At 38.1% G+C, this 22152-nt stretch overlaps 3 protein-coding genes across 3 annotated transcripts; 1 reads left to right on the top strand and 2 right to left on the bottom strand.

Moving 5' to 3' along the window:
• Positions 1–1629: 1629 nt before the first annotated feature.
• Positions 1630–3360, bottom strand: si:dkey-148a17.6 (uncharacterized protein LOC108190685 homolog). Its single transcript, XM_031732816.2, has one exon. The coding sequence runs from the start codon at positions 2985–2987 to the stop codon at positions 1896–1898; it is 1092 nt and encodes a 363-aa protein (XP_031588676.2). The 5' UTR covers positions 2988–3360; the 3' UTR covers positions 1630–1895.
• Positions 3361–3951: 591 nt separating this feature from the next.
• Positions 3952–6294, bottom strand: LOC116314714 (delta-type opioid receptor-like). Its single transcript, XM_031732817.2, has one exon. It carries the CDS (start codon positions 5408–5410, stop codon positions 4406–4408), a length of 1005 nt encoding a protein of 334 aa, XP_031588677.1. The 5' UTR covers positions 5411–6294; the 3' UTR covers positions 3952–4405.
• Positions 6295–9737: 3443 nt separating this feature from the next.
• On the top strand, positions 9738–21241 carry LOC116314684 (E3 ubiquitin-protein ligase AMFR). Its single transcript, XM_031732776.2, has 14 exons — positions 9738–9911; positions 10399–10712; positions 10803–10895; positions 10993–11157; positions 13524–13676; positions 14412–14452; positions 15043–15175; positions 15277–15410; positions 15520–15630; positions 16356–16552; positions 16635–16738; positions 17405–17539; positions 17682–17866; positions 18840–21241. Exons 2-14 carry the CDS (start codon positions 10458–10460, stop codon positions 18991–18993), a joined length of 1860 nt encoding a protein of 619 aa, XP_031588636.1. The 5' UTR covers positions 9738–9911; positions 10399–10457; the 3' UTR covers positions 18994–21241.
• The last annotated feature ends 911 nt before the right edge of the window (positions 21242–22152 follow it).

Genomic DNA, 22152 nt, shown 5'->3' with positions numbered 1-22152 from the left:
TTGTCCTGTAAGGTAAGTATGACTTAAAAGAATAGCAAAAAATACACGCTCGTTCATGCGGCTTTATTAGTATAAGCCAGGTTTTCTTGGAAAAATCTTCACGCTACACAATATTATAATACAGCAGAGACTGAAACCTAACTTAAATGTGGTAAGCATGTAATAATATGCCTTATGAAAGGCAATGGGAACACAGCCACACTGTTGATGATGATATACAAGTTGCTTCCTCATTCTGTGAGAAAATGTCAAGCAAGTCAACTATGCTTGCCAGTGTGAGCTCGGTTTTGTCACACCCTTTGAGCGCTGTAATTTTCCGCTGTCATGTTTAAAATAATTCCAACTTACTCATGCCCAAAGACTTAAGTGAAATCTGAATGCTCTCACATCAGATCTTGTTCATCTCATATTTAAACAGACAGGAAAATTATTAGGCTGGAATGTCAGTTCTTCCAGCTGTGTGGTTTAAAACAATGAAATCACATCTATAATTGAAGGATTTTTGTGGTGCATTTGTACAATGACTTTGTCAAAATATCATGTTTTTACAAGCTAAGTGACTAAATTCACAGAACTCACTGTATATGGCTAAAATTAAGATTCATGGGGGCTAAATCATGAATAAACTCTGTAGATGTGTATTTCTAAAGTGGAGAAAGAGTGGAAAAGCTTGGTTCCTGTTCCCACAACAGATTCATATCATGAGCACTGTAACTGAGCACTCAACGTGCTTTTATACAACTTGCCTCATTCACCCATTCATACAAGCACCTCTCTTTGCTTTTGCCTTTATAAGTGCTCTATATCTAATATTCTCTCCGATGCATCGGAGAGCATCCATCTGGAGAGCAACTTGTGGTTAGTATGTTGCCCAATGACATTTGGCATGCAAATGGGAGCAGACGGGGCTCAAACCACCAACCTTCTGATTAGCAGGTGACCTGCCCTACTTCTTGAAGAACAGCCACCCCTTAAGTAAAAGTACAAATGTTACACAGAGCAACCACTGCCATCTTCTGGCTGATAAATTAATCAGAACTATTGCTGTGTAGCTGTGGGGACAGATAAATGCAAAATACTACAACTAACACGACTAATTTATTTATATGTGTGCCTTTAAAAATGTCAGTGAATAACTGGACACCGAACTCTGTCACTCCCAACATGTGCAAATGTGACAAACATCAGGGCACGATTCCGCTTTTTTGCTGCTTAGCAAAGGAAACACGCTAGTCTTCATTTGGCAATCTACTCAGTGAGAGGAAGTTGAAAGCATGACTATTGTCTGAAGTAGACTATCAGGTCAATTGTAATCTGTCATGGCTGAAAAAAGAACACTTTTATGAAATATTCTCAGATTAAAAAGTTTATCAGAAATGTTACAGAATGAGGCAAAAAGGTTCAAAATGCTCAAATCCTTATATTAAAGCAGCCAGACAGATCTCTGACGAAGTTCTCTTTGTGGTCAAATAAATAAATAAATGAAAGATGCAATAACAGGAAATTAAAAACCACTGTGCGTTGTTTAATCATGATCCCAAACTTACAGTTTGAATTTATTTATTCCTTTTCTCTTTGATGGAATCAACAAAGAAATTGAAACAAACTGTATTTTACAAAACTGAGACATTATTTACATATAGAATTTTTTATTGGTTATTTGGCACATGTCATTATGGACATTTAGTACATAACTTATAACATTTCTATAAATATATTCACAATACAAACATGCAAAATTGGTAATTTATTAAGTTAGGGAAGTGTAGCACAGATATACTTGTTATTTTTTTATTGCAATTTCATACAAATAAACATCAACATTTATTTTATTCAGAAAAAGAATACTGAGTACACAGGAGTATCTACACAGGGCAAACAGACATTGTACAATTTTACTGCCCAGATGGATTGTTTTCACACATTGTCATCAACACACCTATTTGATCTTTTGACTCAGATAGCACATGAGAGGTGCTGGTCTGATTGCTGGGTCTCTTGGACACATAGGACACCTCCCTGTTGCCCTCACCTGGGGAGGTGCTCGAGATGTGGCGGAAGAGCTTCTGGATGCCTGTGTCACGGAGGGAGCTCCTGAAGGAGCGAGCTGCAAACATGTAGAGGATGGGGTTAACTGTGCTGCTGATAAAGACCATGGCTCCAGTAACAAAAGCCATAGTGGACCTCACATTTTCCAAATGTTCTGCTACATCCTTGTAGGAGTTTTCAGTTGCCAGGATGATCAGCGAGAGGATATTTCCTATGTGATGAGGTGTCCAGCAAATGCCAAATGCAACCACGACACTGGCGATCAGGATGGTGGACTTGCGTTTGGATTTGAGAGTCATCCGAGTAATCCGGCTGCACAGGCAGCCGTAGCAGACCACAAGGATGGAGAAGGGTATTATGTAGCCAACCAGTGTCTCTAACAAGAGACACACCAGTTCCTGGGTCACAGAAGTATATTCACGGTACAGGCAGTGATCCTCACCAGAATCGTTGTCAACAATCTGAGTTGGGATGACAGGTATGCTGAACAAGAGTGCTGCAGTCCACAGAACCAGCAGTACTTTATTCAGAGCTTGTTTCCTCTTCCAGTGAGCTGAAGCAAATGGATATCGCACAGCCACAAAACGCTCCACGCTCATGAGGGTGATGAGAAAAACGCTGCTGTACATACACGTATTGATCATGAACACCATTGCTTTGCAAGATACCTCCCCAAATATCCAGGAGTGGGCCAGAGAGTAGATCCACAGAGGCAGGGTGATGAGGACAAGCAGGTCCGCAACAGCCAGGTGTAGAATAATCACCACTGTGTGGGAGCGCTTTTTAACATGTCTCAGGATGGTCCAGATCACCAGCAGGTTCCCAGGAGCTCCAGCCAGGAAGGACAAACCAAGGATCACACATGCCACCACTGTCCCACCATCAAACTCTGAAGGGGCCATTTCCTCTTGAGAAGACAGCTGGTATGTGTTGTTCATGCTGCAAGGCGATGTGCTGACTGTGGTGTCTGCATGAAAAGAAAAACAGATTACTCTAAGTCCTCACTTCCCCTTTAAAGCTGCGTGGAAAGCTCAGGAAAGAGTTTCCTAACAGGGCTTTTTAAGCAGAGATGACTCATGCATGTGCCAGAAGTCCATCACTTCAGGGTGCAGTTTAGTTTTTAAAAAAATTGTAGAAATGTATTTATCAAATACTTTTAAACAAACTGATATGATATTAATTCGTAAATGGATGAATAATTAATAAATGATTGACTTTGCTGTATCGAGGGAACAACTCTGCACACAAAAATTACTTTAGCTTGTGAAACTTTGATAAACTTTTCTGTTTCACCACCCCCGTGGTTCTTAGATTTTTGTTCTGCTTTGTTGCTACATCATAGGCCAAAACAAAAGTTCACATTCAGAAACCGAAAAAAGTTCACACTCCACACCTTAATTTTTTTTTTTTGCTAAAACCTCAACACTAAAAACAAGATTAAAATAGGAAATGACTCAATTAACAGTAATACAAAGCAACAAAAAGCTCTTCTTCTGTTTATTTCCCCTGACTTTTGTTTTTTTTTTATGTTACTTTCACTTCATTTTTTTAAACCTAGCTGTCTTACCCACAGTTTGACAACCACTGTCTTAGACTTAGAGAACCACTAGCACATACAAAAACTAGCAGATTATGAATTATTTCCAAACACATTCTACCTTTGTCACTAAGGAATTGTAAAATTAAAATTAAAATGGATTCTCTGCTCTGTATTTCTGTTTTTGTTTCATTTGCAGGTCTTTACATGGCATGCAGCATTACTGGAAAAGGTGTTACCTAATACGTAAACAACAGAGAGATTCTCAGCTTTCATTTCAGTGAGCCAAGAAATATTCATCAGCTTGCTAGGAAAATATGATGAAGGATGATGGCACATACAGGTGGAAATATAATTTACTTACGAACATGTTCAGACATTAGACTTTTTCAAAAGACTATACGTATGGTTGACCGGAATTAATGGTTTTGTTTCAGTATTTGGCAGAAATAGTGAAGAAATTGTGCATTACATTTAAGTTTGATAGAACGATACAGTAGTCACAGCAGTCAAAATGACATTTGGAGCAGTTATCAGTAGCACTGTTTTTATTTTTTCAGGTAGGATAACAAACAGAACACCTTACACAATAGTGGACAATATCAAATGTTCAAAAAAAAAAAAATTATCACAGACATTTCTCAAAACACAAGTTCAAAGTTATGTATTTTGACTGCATTACGTGAATTAAAAAAATATATATACATAAAAAACAATGGAGGAGTACAACACATGGCAATAATATGAGTACATTTTCATTTAATCCTTCATAATTAATAGTAAATGACAAGTGTCACATTTTACCATCATCACAGTCTTTCACACACAGTCAGATAGCAGCTCTTCTTTTGTACTTGCTGCCCTCTGGTCTGTCTGCTGTTGCACTGCCAGCTCCCTCACTTTGTTTGTGTTAGTGGCTATTTCCTTAAATAGCCTCACTAGTCGGGACTCTTCCAGACTCCCTTGTAGGTTCTTTGCAAATAAGGTATATAACACAGGATTTACTGAACTACTGATGAAAACCAGGGCACCAGCTATGAAGATGATAGGCTTTGATACACAGTTGTCGTCAGTGTCTGGCCAGCTTAAGATACAAATCAGATCAACAATGTTGATAACGTGGTAAGGCAACCAGCACACTGTGAAAGCAATCACTACAACATGGATGAGAACCATGGATTTCTCTTTTGAATTGAAACTCATCTTCTTGATCTCTGCAGCTACTAGACAGTAGCAGATACTAAGAACAATGAAAGGAACTATAAAGCCCAACAAGGTTTCTAGGCAAAGGACGATAATTGTGTTGGTGTCAGAGTGTAATTCCCTGGTGAAACATTGCACATTTCCATCAGTTTCTTCCAGATTCTGTGTTAAGGCAGGCACTCCTAGAAGGAAAGCAAGAAGCCACAAAAGTACAAGACATATTTTTATATTGCTTTTTGTCTTCCAGCGCATCATCAGAAATGGATGACAGATGGCAAGAAAGCGCTCCACGCTCATAACAGTGATCAAGAAGATGCTGCTGAACATGCACACAGTCACAGTGTACACTAAGGTCTTGCACAATACCGCTCCAAACACCCAAGTGTGAGCCAGAGAGTAGATCCATAGAGGCAGGGTGATGAAAACCAGCAGGTCCGCAACAGCCAAGTGCAGAATGATCACCACAGTATGGGAGCGCTGCTTGACATGTCTCAGGATGGTCCAGATCACCAGCAGGTTCCCAGGAGCTCCAATCAGGAAGGACAAACCGAGGATCACACACGCCACTGCTGTGCTGCCATCAAACTCCTCTGAAGGAGACAACTCAACTGAGTGGTTCATGCTGCAATTTGATGTGCTCGAAGTGATTTCGGCATCAAGAGCAAAATAAGTGCCGTAAAAGCAGGATTCATTTCCTCTTATAGTTAAATTGAACAGATACTAAAATTCTTGCACAACCCTTTAAGGAATATGTGACAACATGTTGTACTTGTCATAATTTCCATAATTCCCTCCCTAACAGGAGGGACAGCTTACAGGAAAGGGATAATATTGAGTACTTAAGAATCTTATCACACAGTCAACAACAAAACCCAGTTCTGTTTTCTTACCCTGTGGTTTTTTAGTTTTAAGTTTACTTTTAGAAAAGTGTCAGTTCCACCTTAACATAGGCGGTGGGTTTATCATTTTGTTATGGCACTTCTTTTAAGTTAATGCTGGATGTGTGAACATCATTTTTATCTGACACACTTTAAGTGTAATTTCAATGTGAGTTTCACAGAAAATCAACATTGATTGTTGCAGTTTGTTTGGTTTTTTTTTTTTATTTTTGTTCAATCATTGGCTATAGCTAAAATATGGATGTCAAAGCAGATGTGAATAAATGAAATTCTCATCCTCTTTTAGATGATTATATTTGTATTACACTTTTACACAAGCATTACAAGTCTGCCATTTGAGAGACGATTATTAGAAAAAGAGTGGCCTAATGTGTAAAAAATGAGGGGAGACTGTCAACTTTAACCTTAGTAAAAAAGAAAACATTTGTCAGCCTTCTAAGGAATGATGACGAGTGATGAATACACATAAAGTGAACCATACACCAATCTGGGATAAGAGTATGACAGCTGATTATAGCTTCATCATAGCATCTGTTAGTGGGTGGGATATATTAGATTAACTAGATTACTTGTTCCCCAATGCTGTGCCCTTATAAACTGTGTTTAAACTGCCTTTAAACTATGGAAATTTTACAGATCACTCTTTCTGTATGTATGTCTTCCGAAGGCAATAATTAAACATAATTAGAAAAATACACCTGAAGATGTCACTTGTTGCTAAATTTGTAATGACAAAAACTGAGCAAATTTGATAATTTGATAGATTTTTATCAAACTGTAGTTAGTTTGGCAGAAATGTTAACCTCATGAACTGAAACTAATCACACTTGTGAGGTCAAATCATTTCTCATAACAGGTTCACTGTAAACGGAAACAGTTTAAAGTCAGGCCATTACACAACTGAAACGTTTTTTTCACAGTCATAGTGAAACTAATTCCTCAAGCGGATAATAACAGTGTTAAATTAGAAGAATTGTACTATGCTGTATGAGTTCTACAACTGATTAATATCATGTTAAACCTGACTTTCCTTTTGGCCCATGCAGTATAAAACTGTGGTGGAGCTGGGGTGACATTTTTAAATTCTGCTGTTCTGGCAAACTAACCACATGCCCTTGTTGCAGGGACTTATTTGGTTACATAATCAATAATCAATAACCCCACTTCTTTTATCAGACAGGGCTCTAGACTGTTCGGGTGACAAAAAAAAAAAAATCTCTGCAACTCTCCATGTGGTCAACAACAGACACACATTATGCCCCTATCCTGGACTAAACCAATCACAGAGAGTTAGGGGCGGGACCTCTGTGATTGGCGTGGTCAATTTGAAATGCAGGTGGATAGAGAGGTGAGTAGCTTGAATAAAGCGATATCGATTCATTAAATCCTGAATCGACTTTTAAATATAACTGTGTTTTGCCAGAAATGCCAGATTCTCAGATTAAAGTTCACAAAACTATTTCAACAACCACCAAACAGCAAATGAGAGCAGGTACACGGATTCCACACAAAGACGTAAACACAGAGCGGACCCGATACATCAGAATCAGCTTTGTCTTTCTCGCTTTCTCACCCGATGGCCCGTAGACGGACACGCTGTCGGAGCTCACCGATTCTGATGCGTGGGGTCCGCTCTGTGTTTACCTCTTTTTGCGCTGATTCTGAGCTGCAGGTTTTGTCTCTCTCCAACCAAAATTCACCGAGCCAGCAGCAAACGAAGCAGCAAACTACCCTTAACATTTGATAAACATGGTCATGAATTCCCTCTGACTTTTGCTGTTTTGCTTCCACCACGATAAAAAAAAATCACACTTCATGCACAGCTCTCTCTCTCTCTCTCTGTGTACTTCAAGAACAGTTTCCCGTCTCAAATCTCTGTTTTCTGCATTATTCATTGGCGTATTACCCACCAATCTACCGTTGTTTACAGCGCTGTCGGCAGCTGTCTTTTTCTTTTCTTTTCTTTTTTTTTTTTAACTTAAATGTCTTCGGACAAGAAAGGCTAATTTCTGCTGTTCAATACTGAAGAAATTTAAACTTTTTAAAATTATGCAAAATTAGAATATTGCAGATTATTTTTAAGGTTATCTGCTATAAAAAGCCAGGCCAGAAAAATCTCCTTCATGTTTTTCTGTGTTTTATTCTCAATTACTTTCACACAAAGGCATCTGCTGTGATGTTCACAATTCTGATGAAGTCTCACATGTATCAGTACTGATCAGAATTATAATATTTCTGACTGTCTGAGGCAAAATTGAATCGAATCAGGACTTTGAGAACCGGAATCGAATGGATTATAGAAATCAGTGATGATACCCAGCCCTAGTGAGCAGCCTAGGCCCGACAGAAGTGGATGTAGCTGTGGGTAATAAGAAAAGATGAAAAGAACTATTGATAACTTTTTGTTAAGTTAAGTCCTGATCCGTCTGAAATTCATAGGCAGTGCTCTGACACGGTGCCATCAATCTTTGAACGCTGAAAAAGCACAGTGTATCCAGAAAACACATTATATGCTGCAATAAATGCACTGCCCACGTGTCCCCTCTCCCCACTGTCTTTCAGCAGCATGCAACAGGTCATCAGAGGAGGCCGAGATGATGATTAAGTTTAACATTTTCTAAAATATTGCCAAAGCACTTTAAGTACAAGTTTGTTAGTTAATCATTTAGAAATGAATATTGTCTGTATGGACTGCAATTCCCCAAAAAGTGCACATGTAAAACTGCGGTGTTAAGCGATGCGGTTGAAAAATTTGAGTGCGCCTAACTTTTGTGCCGGTGCGTCTAACTTTAAGTTAGGCGCACCGGTGCAACCGTGGCAAAAAGTTAGTCTAGAGCCCTGTCAGATTTATTTGAGGAAACTTTAACTAGTTACACAATTTATGTAAAAGAACATGTATGGTAAATTTCTGAACAGTTACGTTATCTAAGAGTATTCATCGGTCTTAATATAATTCAGTTAAGAAACAGTGACCTCCAGTGGACTTTGGGTGGTATTGTAAGTACCACCCAAAGTCAGAGAAACTATTTTCTTTTATCGTAACAAATAAATTCAAATACTTTAGGTATAAATGTTTTCCTTTAATTGTACAACTAAAAGAAATCTCTTTTTTATTATAAATCTATTTTTAACGAATTTACTTTACATATGCCAAATGAAATTCCTGAAAACGTAATCATCTTATGAAAGAACAACAAAACAGATCTAAGCATATAGCTTCAGTGCCGCAATTTCAATGAAAACTATACTAAATATAGTTGAATATTTTTTCTTTGTGGACATTACCGATATTGCACAAAACACCTTGAAAAATGCAAGGTTAATGTGAGGTTAGTTTTTTGATATACACAACGCAGAAAATGTAAGATAAATGCTTAATTTATCTTCAATTTTGATTTTTTTTTGTTAAACAAAATAAACATACAGCAAATAGATTAAATATATAGAAAGGTATACAGTTAAGTCGAATAAAATATGATAAAACAAATGTCTTAATGCGGTAAAACGAATCTGAAGTCCAATTACTAACAATAAGTATACATTTAACTTTCAAATAACTACTAAAATATTTGAAAATTTCATACTAAATATATTTTTAAGGAAGAAAACAGAGAAGAAAAAGAATAAAAAATATGACATGATATTAAGGGGATAAGTATAACGTGAAATGTGTAAACAATGCAGTGCAATAAAGTGTCTTAGCGTGTACGCACTAAAAGCAGTTTGAAAGGACAACAAAATGGTTTTAAATTTAAAAATAATTGTACTATAAACACGAGCCTAGAGGTGAAGTCGTTTCTATTTTTGTTGTTTGCACCAAAAATACACCCAATCCCAAGAAAGAGCGTCCATTCTTGCGTGTTCTGGAAACTCCCACAGCTTACTCACTGATTTAGTTTTCCACAATATAATCAAAAAATTAAATCAACACATATAAAAACATTTTCTTTTGTAATCACGGGGCAACGAGTTATTAGTTAAATTAAACTGCTGAATGAAAATATTTATTTTGTAATGACCGTGATTTTAAAGTTGTCGTGATGACGCTATTACGCTGCGCAGACGGAAAGCCTTCCTTCAGCTTTCAGCCAGCTGTCTGCTCGGTGAAATAAACATGACGATGTTGTCAAGTATCGTGTTCCCAGTGCCACAGGACTAAAAGTTCAACACTGACTGCAACAGGGAAAGCCGGATATTGTGTTTATTTAAATCTGTGACAAGCTGTAAGTGACCATTTAATACAAGTCTAGCGTTTGATGGTTGTTAACGGTGGCTAGCATTAGCTAACCACTAGGCTAAGTGTTAGGTAACATTAGCCAGATAAAGTAACTAATGTTATGCGAGTGAACTCCCGTTTGTTCCGTAAAGGTGTTGCTCGTTGATGATGATAAGCCATCTTTACTTGCTTTGACTAATTTAATTATTCCACTTAAAGTTAAACACGGTAGTAATTTTTGCTAAAGGGAAGTTAGCACTGCTTGGCGGCTGAGTGTAGGTTAGCCAAAATGTTTAGTAAACGTAGATGTTTTGGGGGGGACTAACTTTTTAAAAATTAGAAAGATACATTTGCTCTCTGTGTGTCCCAGTTATTAAAGCTTAAAATTCGTGCGTAGCCGAAATGGCTGCCATCACATGCTGTCTTTGCTCTATTTGCGTAATATTTACTCTTTGTCCCGTAAAGTTGGGCTAACGTCCCTACTGCCTTCACAGGTTGCTGGACTGACACCATTTTAACAAGCTGAGAAGTGGACTCGTAGCTTGCGATTGCAATGCCTCTGCTGTTTTTGGAGAGGTTTCCTTGGCCCAGCCTGCAGACCTACACAGCACTGAGTGTGGCTTTGCTTGCTGGTAGCATCTTCAGTGCCTACACCACAGTAACTGACCCGGGATTTGGGGCCTTGGAAACGGATGAGGCACAGCCTCCCTCCGAGGTGGAGCGTGAACTTCTAAAGAATGATATTAGTAACACAGAACTGGCAACAACTGTCCTGTGGTATCTTGTCACAGACAGTCTCTTTGTGTGGGTGAGTGATTTTAGTGCATTGTGTGACGTGATGGTGATTATGAAGTTCATACAAAAACTAATGGTGACTTTATTATCTGCACACCTACAGGTGTTAGTGAACACATTCTGCTGCTCATTGATGTTAATTGCTAAAATGATTCAGTACGTGGTGTTTGGCCCACTCAGAGTCAGTGAGAAGCAGGTAAGTCTGTGTTGTTACAGCTGTTTTTACTTCTTTCAAACAAGAAGCAAATGGTCACTCATCTCATTTCCTGTCTCCTTTTTTTTTGGTTCATCAGCACCTGAAAGATAAATTCTGGAACTTCATTTTCTACAAGTTCATCTTCATTTTTGGTGTACTGAACGTCCAGACAGTGGAGGAGGTGGTCATGTGGTGTCTGTGGTTCTCCGCACTCGTTTTTCTCCACCTAATGGTTCAGCTCTGCAAGGATCGCTTTGAATATGTAAGTATTTAAAAAAAACAAAACAAACAACAACAACAACAAAATCCAATCATCACTTTAGACAAATACGACTAGACTCACGTTGCATTTATTGTCTGTGGTTATTTCTGTTTTATGCCATTTGACTCCTTGAGCCAAGCTGTTTCCAAAAGTTTGTTTGTTTTTTCAATCAAGCTTAACTAAACCTTCTGTAACCTGGTGGGGATTGATTTGGGGCACTTGAGAAGAGACTTAAACCAGTGTAAAAGAAAAGGGTGCCCTGGATCGATAAAAATGCAACTTTCATCTTTACATGGGGTGCAGCACAATAATAGTATTATCTTAATTGTGGTGTTCCTTTTTTCATATTTGTTGGAAGCCAGACTTGAGAACAGCTAGATTTATGAGAATCAAGGGTTGAAGAATAAAGCAAATGTACTTAATTACTGACTTTCTCAGTGGCTTATCTAATCACAGTTAGAGTAAATTACATTAGCTAACAACGTTGTAGTTGTGTAGATTTCATGGGTAAAAGAAATGAGAAATACGTTTAATGGATATAGGATTAAATATAGGATTTAAGATTTTTTTCCCATTATGTATATGCAGCCTAAAAGCCTCTGAAATACATGTGTCATTTCAGTGGCTTATCGGAGAGTAGTGCATCACCCAGTGTAATCATGGGTGATGTACCTTACTTGCTCTTTACCAGATATCTGCAAAGCTCTTTGAACTCTTGCCTGTTACGAAAGGAATCACATGTTACTTAAGAAATATCAGATACTGTTAGAAACAGTATATCATAGGAAATGGTCAGTGTGGTGTTAGGCAAGCTCATGGATCATGAGCTTAACTGCAAAAGTGTACATTTACAGGAAATTTTTTTGTTTCTGTGCTTTGAAGGAACTCAGTTAAAAAAGGGGGGAAAAATCCTGCTTCTGGAAGGGTTTTTTTGGTCTACCCTCATTTTGTTTTTTGTGTGGGTTTTTTTTTGTTTTTGTTTTGTTTTGTTTTAGATTTTTCTATATTAGATATTAATTCTGCGCTTTAGCATAGGTACCGGTGCCAGTCTATTATATGTATTACAGGGGTATGCTTTCTGTATTGTGTAATTCAGTATGTATGTAATACGCATGTATGTAATAAATAGAAATCTGCCACAGCAGATCTATGCCACAGCAAAGCTTGGCAAATCTAACTCTGTTCCTACTTAACCGTTTCTGAATATTAAACACTAAGCCAGATTTATCCACCTGAGCAATACTTCAGTACACTTTCTATAAATGCTTATTTAAAAAGTGTGCTTTCCCTCAGTAGACACAGTGTAACTGTACTCTTTTCAGCTTGGGATCTATTAATAGCTTTTTATACTGGGATGTTGACTGTGACTACTGATACAGTTTCAGTTACTACGCTAACATCTCTCTATCAGAGTGTATTCTGTATGCTGGGGAAAACAAAATATCACATTTAAATACCTTCTTATGAGTGCTGACATTTAAAACAAGGTTTAAGTTGTTTTAAATGTCAGTTAGACATTCAAAGTTAGACGTGATGTAATGCTGGCTGCCTTAGTATACTAGAAGGTTATTTCAACCTGCCATATTGTAAACATTTCATTTTGATGTGATTGTGTTCCTCTTGCTGTTTTTGTTTCCGTCTTTCAACTTTAACTGTAAATTTAGGTTGGAGGTAGTCCGTTGTTTGCCCAGCTGTTTCCCCTTTCTGTCTTCCTGTCACTGTGGTTTCTTGCTTTGGGGTGAAGATAAGAAATGCAGGTTGTAGTGCTGAAGGTTTAGCTTGGAAACCTTGTGGTCTTTGTGATACCGAGCAGCTGGTTTTTATATTTTTCACCTTAGTTGTAATCTATAATAATGTGCAAATTTGTTGTTATTTACACTTTGCTAGAAGTTTAGTTGTGCTAGTGCTTAGATATTTAGTGGTTGTGTGAGAGGCGTTTGTATTGATAGAAAAGGGTTGTGTAATCTTCAGAAGAGAGTACATGTAGGATTTTCTCTCAGTATGTCACAGTAAAAATTGAGTGTGTTACTGAGCCTCTTAAAACTCTTGTCTGTAGCCAGTGGCGAAAAACATGAACTCTCTTTCAACAGCATGTTTCATGAGCATCTAAGTGAAATTTTCCACTGTTTGACAAATAATTGTTATACTTCCTTTGTCTACTGATGTCCACTAAATTAATTTATAGCTGGGTCTTTTTGGTAACAAAGTTTCACAAAAAAGTATCACGGTGGGATTTAAAGGCCATCCTGAGGAAATGATCTTTAACCTGCATAAACACTGAAAAGAAATCTTAGGACATGAGAAGAAAGAATTAAGAAGCACAGCATACTCATTCACCTTTGGTTTATTCCCCCCCCCCCCCACAGCTGTCTTTCTCCCCATCCACACCTATGAACAGCCATGTGCGAGTGCTCTGTCTGCTGGTCTCCCTGCTTCTGGACTGTTGTGGCCTGGCTGTGGTCTGTGGCCTCCTGGGAGCTTCTCATGGCATGCACACGCTCTCCTTCATGGCAGCAGAGGTGAGAACTTGGAGCCAAGCGGTGGGAAAGTTTTGGCCACACTTTGCACATATGATTATGAATTTTTAAAAAAACATTTTTTAAATGTCGTCTAAGCTTTTGTTTAGGTGCAGGTATTTATTTATACACGTTTGCTAACTGCACTTCTCAGCACGCATTTGCTTTCTTTTCTTGTTCAACCCAGGATTGTTTGAGAATAATTAGAGTAGTTATCAAAAGTAAAAAATACCTTAATTTTCATGTAATTACTTAGTAAAATAGGTGCTCATGCTTCATAGATGATATCCCTCCAGAGGACAAAATTGTTTTCACATTTTTCAGTATCAATGCAGTTCTTTGATGAACTTAGAAACCAGTTAAAATGTGACTCTGATCCACCACCACACAATTATAAGAGTACTTTTTCATGTGTGTGTTCCTTCTTGCTGGTGTTGTGCATTCTGGCTCATGTTTATGTTTCCTGAAGAAGCGGAAGCATAATCAGTGTTTTCAGTTTGCAGTTGCACTCTTGTGAATGGGGGAAAAAAAATTCTTATTTGCTGTAAAAGCTGTCAACAAAGTTGAATAAATAAGAGTTTGTCTTTGAGTAAACAAAACCACCAAGTTTAGAGTTTAGTGTAAATGAGAGTTTAAACTAGCTCTTTTAGACTGTGATTTTATGGCCATCACTGTAGTGTCTGTGTAGAAAGCAGAGTACAACAGTTGCATCATTTTCACATTTACTTTTTTCCTCAGTGTCTGCTGGTGACTGTGCGCACTGGACATGTCATCATGCGGTAAGTCTCTGTGCAGCCTCATAGACACACTGCAGCATGGATGACAGCCTGTGCAAATTTGGAATCGGGGATAATCTTAGCACATAACACTATTTGTTTTCCTCTGGTTCCATTAGCTCTAGTATGAAAGGCTTCTTTGTCCTTGAGAGGGTTCCTAATATTGAACTACCACCAACTCTGATGGGCCAAGGTCCTGGATCAGTACTGGATACAGTACTGACTCCCTTGGCTGGTAACAGCTGTCTGTTGCAGTACAGTTGTTTGGTACATGGAAAAATAATGTTTATGGTGACTTCCCTTTAAAGATGTTTCTTTATACCTTTGCAAGTTTTGTTTTTGAGCTTTTGATTACTTTCACTCACTTAACTAAATACATCTTATGATGAAATCAGAACCGTATCATAGCTCTTCTTTCTTTGTTACTCAAAACAGTTCTGTCTCAACCCTTGAATTTCAGTCTTTTTGGTATTATTGTACCATATACAGTATATTGTTGCACATTTTATTTATTGCAGTATTTTTGTCTCCACCGACCTTCTAAAAGTCACCAGCATTTCATGAACTGAAAGAGCGGTGTCTTACCTTTCCAGATACTCAATTCATCTCTGGGATTTGAACCATCCAGGGACTTGGGAGAGTAAGGGGACATATGTCTACTACACAGACTTCATAATGGAGCTGGCCATGCTGTTTCTTGACCTAATGCACCATATCCATATGCTGGTAAGATGCAGTATGGCTGTCATGTTCTGAACAGTTCCTGTCCCAGTGTGACTTTCTGATCCACTAATCTTTCACCTTTGTGTGCACATTTCACTTATTAGCTTTTCGGGAATATCTGGCTGTCCATGGCAAGCTTGGTTATCTTCATGCAGCTGCGATATCTTTTCCATGAGGTGCAGCGCCGTGTCCGCCGACATAAGAACTATCTGCGTGTCATTAATAACATGGAGACAAGGTTGTCTTGCCTCCTTATACTTCATTCATGTGTGTGTTCTTTTTTTTCAGTCTTTTGCTAATCATTACTTGTTTACTTAATAGTTGCATATCCTATGAACTCTGTGCAGATTTGCTGTTGCTACTGCAGAGGAGCTGGCAGCCAATGATGATGATTGTGCCATTTGCTGGGATGCCATGCTTACAGCACGCAAACTGCCCTGCGGTCATCTCTTCCACAAGTAAATAATTTTACTTTTACTGCTTATAGTTGAGATTATTTTCCTCTGCTTTGAGGTGCCATACCCTAGAAATAGTACTTGTGAGTATGTGGCCTATACTGACACAGTTGAGTTGAAATTCCACTTGAGAGATTTCAGGCTCAAGTTGCTTTACTTTCTAATGTCTGGAAATTTATTAGGGATATTGTTATGGTTTTGGATTAAAAAAACAACAAACTATGCTTTGGCTCAGGCAAACATCGACAGAATATACTATACTTACAGAAAGGGGCATTTTTGGAGTTGTGTCATTTTATCAAACATGAAGTTATGCAATGCTGTTAGTTGTCCAGCACATGAAGTAAAATTGAATTTGACATCCTTGTCCTGGGAAAACGTTTGTGTTATGTACCTAAATAACAATGGCTAAAAGAGAGCCAAAGAGAATAGCGGCATCCTGGATTTACCAGGATTTAAAGGCTGAAGCTTCCGTTAGGGTAGTTCCCCAAATCCTTAAAGGATTTACATAGTGAAGTGTAAACTAGACTGCACAGCAGTTCTTAGCTTTTGTAATACAGTTTGTTTGTTTGAATGTTTATTGCTGTGAGCTCTCTGATATACATTCAGAGCTTCAGTAAGATGCCCTGCATAGATCCTAGATGTAGAAAATTTGTCCTGACCCCTAAGATACATGTCAAGTTTTCAGACTGGCGACTTACTTAGGGTATGTATATGTGTTTCTCCAGCTCTTGTTTGCGCTCGTGGCTTGAGCAGGACACGTCGTGTCCCACATGTCGGAAATCCCTGAATATTAGTGGGGATGGGGGCCAAGCAAGAAGCCCGCAGCAGGGTGGGGGTTTGGAGGACAACATTGGCCCAGTTGGAGCTCCCCCAGATGCCAGACCACATATCAACCAACACAATCACTTCTTCCACTTTGATGGTAAGGGTGCTGGACACGTGACCTAAAACTGATGGGCTCTGTGTCACAGCTAAGTTTAAAAATCCATGCATTTGTCTTACAGGATCTCGTATCGCCAGCTGGCTGCCCAGTTTCTCAGTAGAAGTAATGCATACTACTAACATCTTGGGCATTGCTCAAGCAAATAACTCCCAGCTTATGGCTATGGTGAGTTCGAGTTTACCGTCTAATGAAATTTGTTGTCTTTAAGCAAAAGGATATACAGACTGCAAGTTGAGGGAAATATTTAAACTTGTAAGATCTTTTTAGACAGTTGATGACCTTAAAACTTTTGTTATTTTCTCCTAAAAGGTCCAGGGGATGAGGGCAAAGTAACAAAAAGTTTCCGGGTTGAAAAAAGGAGACTGGAAGGCAGCATTTTTAAATTAAAGGGTTTCATTAATATTTCTATTAGTAATTAAACTAACAGAGGGAGAGATGCTGAAATAATCTTTTAAAGAAGGAAAGCAACAAAACCCAGGAGTTGATCACCAAACTGAGAAGTTAAAAAAGAAAAAGGCTCTCTGGCACGAGAGCTCACCTTTCTCTCACCTCACTGTACTCTTAATGCTGATTAGAGTCAGCTGTACAAAAAGGGTGGCACCTAAGGCAGGAGAGATGCCAGGACACACCCACACGAGGTCCTGCTAGGGCTATAACAACTTTATTTACATAAAATCAGTGCTGCCTTCTTATTATTGCAGCCTTCACCCCATGTCTTAGTCAGTGTCTATGGCTTCAAATATTGCTTAGGCATAAAAACGACTAAATATAATGTAACTTATACCAGTTTTCTCCATCTCACTCTCCTTTTTATGTACTTGTGCTCATCAGGCTCATCAGATTCAAGAGATGTTTCCTCAGGTGCCCTCCTACCTGGTACTGCAAGACTTACAGTTGACCCGCTCTGTGGAAGTTACTACTGACAACATCCTGGAGGGACGTATCCAGGTGCCTTTCCCTACGCAGGTCAGTCAACCTGGGGTTAAATGTTAAGTGCAGTTTTTATTTTTCATTAGATTTCTGCCTTGCTCTTAGTTTTCCTTGTTAGTTTGTTTTGTGTGTTTCTTAAAATTCATAACTCAAAATTATGTTTGTCGTCCTCTCTTAGGCCATAGAGCGAGCCCCTTTACAGGTTAATCCTGCACCAGATGAGCAGCCTGGGTCCAGTGGAGCAGCTGAGCAGGGTGAATCTGACAACTTGGAGGTTAGAGGAGGCCGCTTCTCTAAGTCTGCAGAGGAGAGGCAGAAGATGTTAAAGCAGAGGAAAGAAGAGATGCTTCAGCAAGCACGCAGGTTGTTCCTCTACAAATTGGAGTTTTCCACATTTTATATTCAAAATGTTTTTGTGAATGTGGTTGACTATATTTAGTCTTTAACTCAAGTTCTTATAATTTAATTAACTGTGTGCGAGTTCCAGGTTAGGCAGTCAAACTGTACATCTTTACACCTGTATGTAACACATTCAAGCTGTGTCACACACAGTTGAATACACATAGATGCACATGTTTAAACAGACTGCTCATGTTTCTTCCCTCACATGCAAAACACTTGTTTTACATTTTGATCAGTTTTCTCCACCATTTATTAGAACAGCCTCTCAATCTCACTTCTGGATGGGTATAAAGAATCTCTTCTGCAGTATCAAGTGTATAACCGATTATTTCAGAGCTTATCTATACTGCTGTCTATGTCATTTTACTTCTGTGCCTGTTTAATACAGGGTTTTGAGATGAGTTTATGTCACTCTTTTAACCAAGACGGAATAAATTAGATGTTAAAATGTCACTTTCTAAGTCTAAATTTAGGAAAATTTAAGTTTCCCTTCCTACAGCTTGGCTGCTTTGCCGTTGTGGTGACAGTCAGTTCATTCAACTGCTTCCCCAGACAGGCTCTTAAACCACTGTTTTGCGCTGCAGCTGTCGATTGTTTGCTGGCCGTCTAATCACAGGTGTATTTTTATGGTGTCTTTAGTCTCCTCTGTTGTTTTAGTTGACTTAGTGTAGCAGGCGTGGTGTGAGTTCTTATGGAAATGGAGCTTTAGCTCACTGTTGCACACTGTCATCCTAGAAAACAGAACAAGGGCTACAATTGCAAGTTGCAGTCAAAGTCAAGTTGTGGGGCAACAAAATCACTGAAAATACTATATCCAGATAAACAGAACTGACTTTCTGGCACTGGAAATGTAGTATTGACTTGTTTCTGTGTTTTTAAAAAAAACAAAAAAACAAACAAAAAATATCCTTTCATGGTTTCTGCATCCCTGTAGGAAGTATCTGAACAAAAATTCGGAGGATCAGGATGAAGATTTGCCTGGACTGGAGGAGGATGTCCCAGAATTGGACTCAACTGTGCTAAGACGCAGAACCATGGCAGCAGCTGCAGAGAGACGTCTACAAAACCTACAGGACCCTGCGCCCTGATTCTGGCTTCAGCAGAAGGGTGTAGTACATTGTTACCCTAAGAGGCACTGACAGAGCTATTTCAACTTTTTTCCCCATTTGGTGTAGTCAATGGTCATCACCTAAAAAACATAAAACAAAACACACAAAAAAATAAAAAAACCATTGCAGACATGGCCTTGGAGCTGTTTTGAGGCTGCCTAAAAAGGTGAGACTATTGTAAATAGCCTCTGTATCACTGATTCCAGCCTAGTATTTGAGTATTATATATATATATATATATAAATATATATATATATATATATATATATATATATATATATATATATATATATATATATAATAATTGGTGCAAGTCATGAAATGCAAGGTTGCATTGCCCTCTATACACGTGCCACACAATGCAACCACCAGCTTCAATAGACAGCCAGCAGCTGTCATGATTCGGACTGGCTGTCAAAAAACGAGCATGCTTTGCATTCAGAAGACTATTACAAGAAGATGTTTATGAGAAGGGTTTGAAGGTGTTTTTGGTAGATAAAGCTGTTATATGAGTCTTGGTTTTCCTTTTATTACATTATGCCCATGGCAGAAAATTCTGTATTCTGGATGGAGGAACTCATCTGATGTGTCTGTGTGTTATTTTATGAGTTTCAACTGTGAATTAAGTGTAGGCAAAATAACACATTCTTATTTCTTACCTAGGCGTAAGAGAATGTCACTTTAGTATTGTTCAGCCTTTCTGTCAAATATGAATGTTTCTATCAGGAAAAAATGCTGCAAACAAGGTTGTTTGTTTGTTTGTTTTTTCTTTCTTCTTTTTCACCCACATGGGTTGTTTTCTATTTAGTGTGTAATATCACCTGTTGCAAACAGTTTGCATTTTGTTATTTAACAAGATGGGGAAATGGGCCTGTAAATCTTTTTTCCAAAACCGGTCCCTTTGCGATGCATATGCAGAAAATAGGGATGTATTACATTCTGTTCAGTGAGTGTTACATGTGGTGTCTTTGCTAAAGGAACCTCTGCGCGGTAAAACTATTTCTTATTCTGTTGATTAATGGGTGTGACCATCTGTTGAGATGGGCAGAAATTGTCAAGTCTGCAACAGATGGACTTCCTGTGGTGCATTTTAACTTGCTTGTTTTGCCACCAATTCTAGAGGCTTCGTCATTTTTATCTGTGAACCCTTTCTTCTTTTGCTAGAAATGGTGGTGCCTCTTGCATATGTAGCAAAATAAGTGAAATTCTTAGCAAATAACTGACTTTCACCTTGTTTAAATATTCTGCAACCCAAATGACTGAGAATCTTCATGAATAAACTTTTTGGGTTTTTTATTTGAGTGGGCTTTGTCTGCTTACATTGAATACTAGTTAAGAAATTACACCAGCGGAGGAACATAATCACCTGCTGGTTTAAAAAATTCGAAAATGTACAACAGTGCAAACTGAATGTGGCCCTCGAAGCTTTTTGGGTATTGGTATATTTCACTGAAGCTGGTTGATGCATATCGACAGATATAATAATGAAGTGTGTTTGAATTCTGTCATTACAGTGCAAAAAGGCAGTTTGGGGTGAGATATGCATGAATCTATAAAAGTGATTATGTTTTCTTCAACTTTATCCCAAAGAACAGCCCACAAACTTCCACTAAAGCTGAAGTGTTGTTATCTTTGTGTGCTCATTTTATTGCTCAGACTTTTAGCATAGGATTTTAGTTTAAAGATTTTAATTAGTCAAAATGTAAAAAAACTAAAACTGGACAGTTTGGTTTTCATTTTTTCATTCAGTTACTTAGCAACTTTTAAAATCCATGATATATTTTCCTATGCATGGATTACCTTTCATAATCATTAACTATGGAATCAGAATTTAAATACTTTTTTTGGACTGAGCTTTCTGGTATTTTTGTGCCTAAATCAAGATGGTTCAGTTATGGATAATTTCTGTAAATCTAGTTTTTGTAAAATATGTTAATATAAAAGACTCAATAAACAGAGCTTCTACAGCTTTTTAACAAATGATGGTTTGTATCCTTTGTTTACTGGTTTTTCTTTTTCTTCTGTTTATTGAGACAACATTGATTTCTGGCTTTACTTTGCAGATGTAAACCTCCAGTCCTAATAGTGCAGCCTAATCTTTCAATTCCCAAGTTCAACAAATGAGGTTGAGATTGTTAAGTTTTCTTTAGTTGAGGTTATGCTCTCATTTCATGATTTCTGATTGGACCTGGATTGCTGTTGATTAAAAAGACAAGGTTTATATTTACATCTGCCTAGAATTGTGAATTATTTTTAAGAACTTTGTTTAGAATTTTGTATTTACAATATTGTTCTGTACACAACTGAGAGAAGCAAAAGGAAACAAGTGCAACTGAGGCGCTGTGTGTGTGTGTGTGTGTTTTAAGTATATTTGTGATCAGAAGTGGTGTGGTTTTTTTTTTTTTTTTTTGACTACTTAAAGAAATATTTTAATTTCTTTGGGATTTTCTTTAAACCACACAAGGTCAGAAGAGGTACAGACTCAAGTATACACACAGAAAGTTCAAGGTATCCAGTGAAGCTCTAAGAAGAATTGTAGATTTACACAAGCTGGGGAGAAATCTTGGCACCATTTTATTATTTCAAGCAGTTATACAAGTTTGGAAGAAGACCCAAACTGTCACCCTCAGATGAAAGGAAATGTAGGATGTTCAGGGACAACCCTACCATATTTGAACCACAAAGGCTCAAATCTGCCATGAACCCTAAACTGCTGGAACACCAACATCACTGTACATAGTGAAGCAACTCTTACACCGTCATGAACTGAAAGGGTGGCCATCAAGGAAAAAAAAGCCTTTACTGCAAAACCAACATCTTCAAGCTCAACTGAAACTTGTAGCTTCCCACATGGACAAGCCAAAATATCTTCCTGGAGAAAAATTTTCTAGTCAGATGACAAAGATTTAGCTATTTGGCCACAATAACAAGAGGTATGCTTGGAGGAGTAAAGGTGAAGTTGTCACACTTAGCTTGTGTTCCTGCAGCATTCTTATCACCACCATGCAACTGTCAAGCATAGTGGTGATAGCATCATAGTTTGGGGCTGTTTTGCTGTCAGTGGAAGTGGTACAGTGGTTGTACAAAGTAGATGGAATAATAAGGACTACCTCCAGAATGATCAGCTTCACCTCAAAT

The sequence above is a fragment of the Oreochromis aureus genome, linkage group 1, assembly GCF_013358895.1.
Source record: "Oreochromis aureus strain Israel breed Guangdong linkage group 1, ZZ_aureus, whole genome shotgun sequence".
Classification (NCBI taxonomy): domain Eukaryota; kingdom Metazoa; phylum Chordata; class Actinopteri; order Cichliformes; family Cichlidae; genus Oreochromis; species Oreochromis aureus.
The sequence above is the reverse complement of the archived record's forward strand: the minus strand, read 5'-3'. Positions and strand labels throughout refer to the sequence as shown.

What these genes read in the sequence shown, in the direction of transcription:
- si:dkey-148a17.6 (XM_031732816.2), bottom strand. Translation starts at nt 2,987, where the DNA reads ATGAACAACACATACCAGCTGTCTTCTCAAGAGGAAATGGCCCCTTCA.
- LOC116314714 (XM_031732817.2), bottom strand. Translation starts at nt 5,410, where the DNA reads ATGAACCACTCAGTTGAGTTGTCTCCTTCAGAGGAGTTTGATGGCAGC.
- LOC116314684 (XM_031732776.2), top strand. Translation starts at nt 10,458, where the DNA reads ATGCCTCTGCTGTTTTTGGAGAGGTTTCCTTGGCCCAGCCTGCAGACC. An exon ending in CAGACAGTCTCTTTGTGTGG is followed by an intron (nt 10,713 to 10,802) that starts GTGAGTGATTTT and finishes GCACACCTACAG; the next exon opens with GTGTTAGTGAACACATTCTG. An exon ending in TCTCCTTCATGGCAGCAGAG is followed by an intron (nt 13,677 to 14,411) that starts GTGAGAACTTGG and finishes TTTTTTCCTCAG; the next exon opens with TGTCTGCTGGTGACTGTGCG.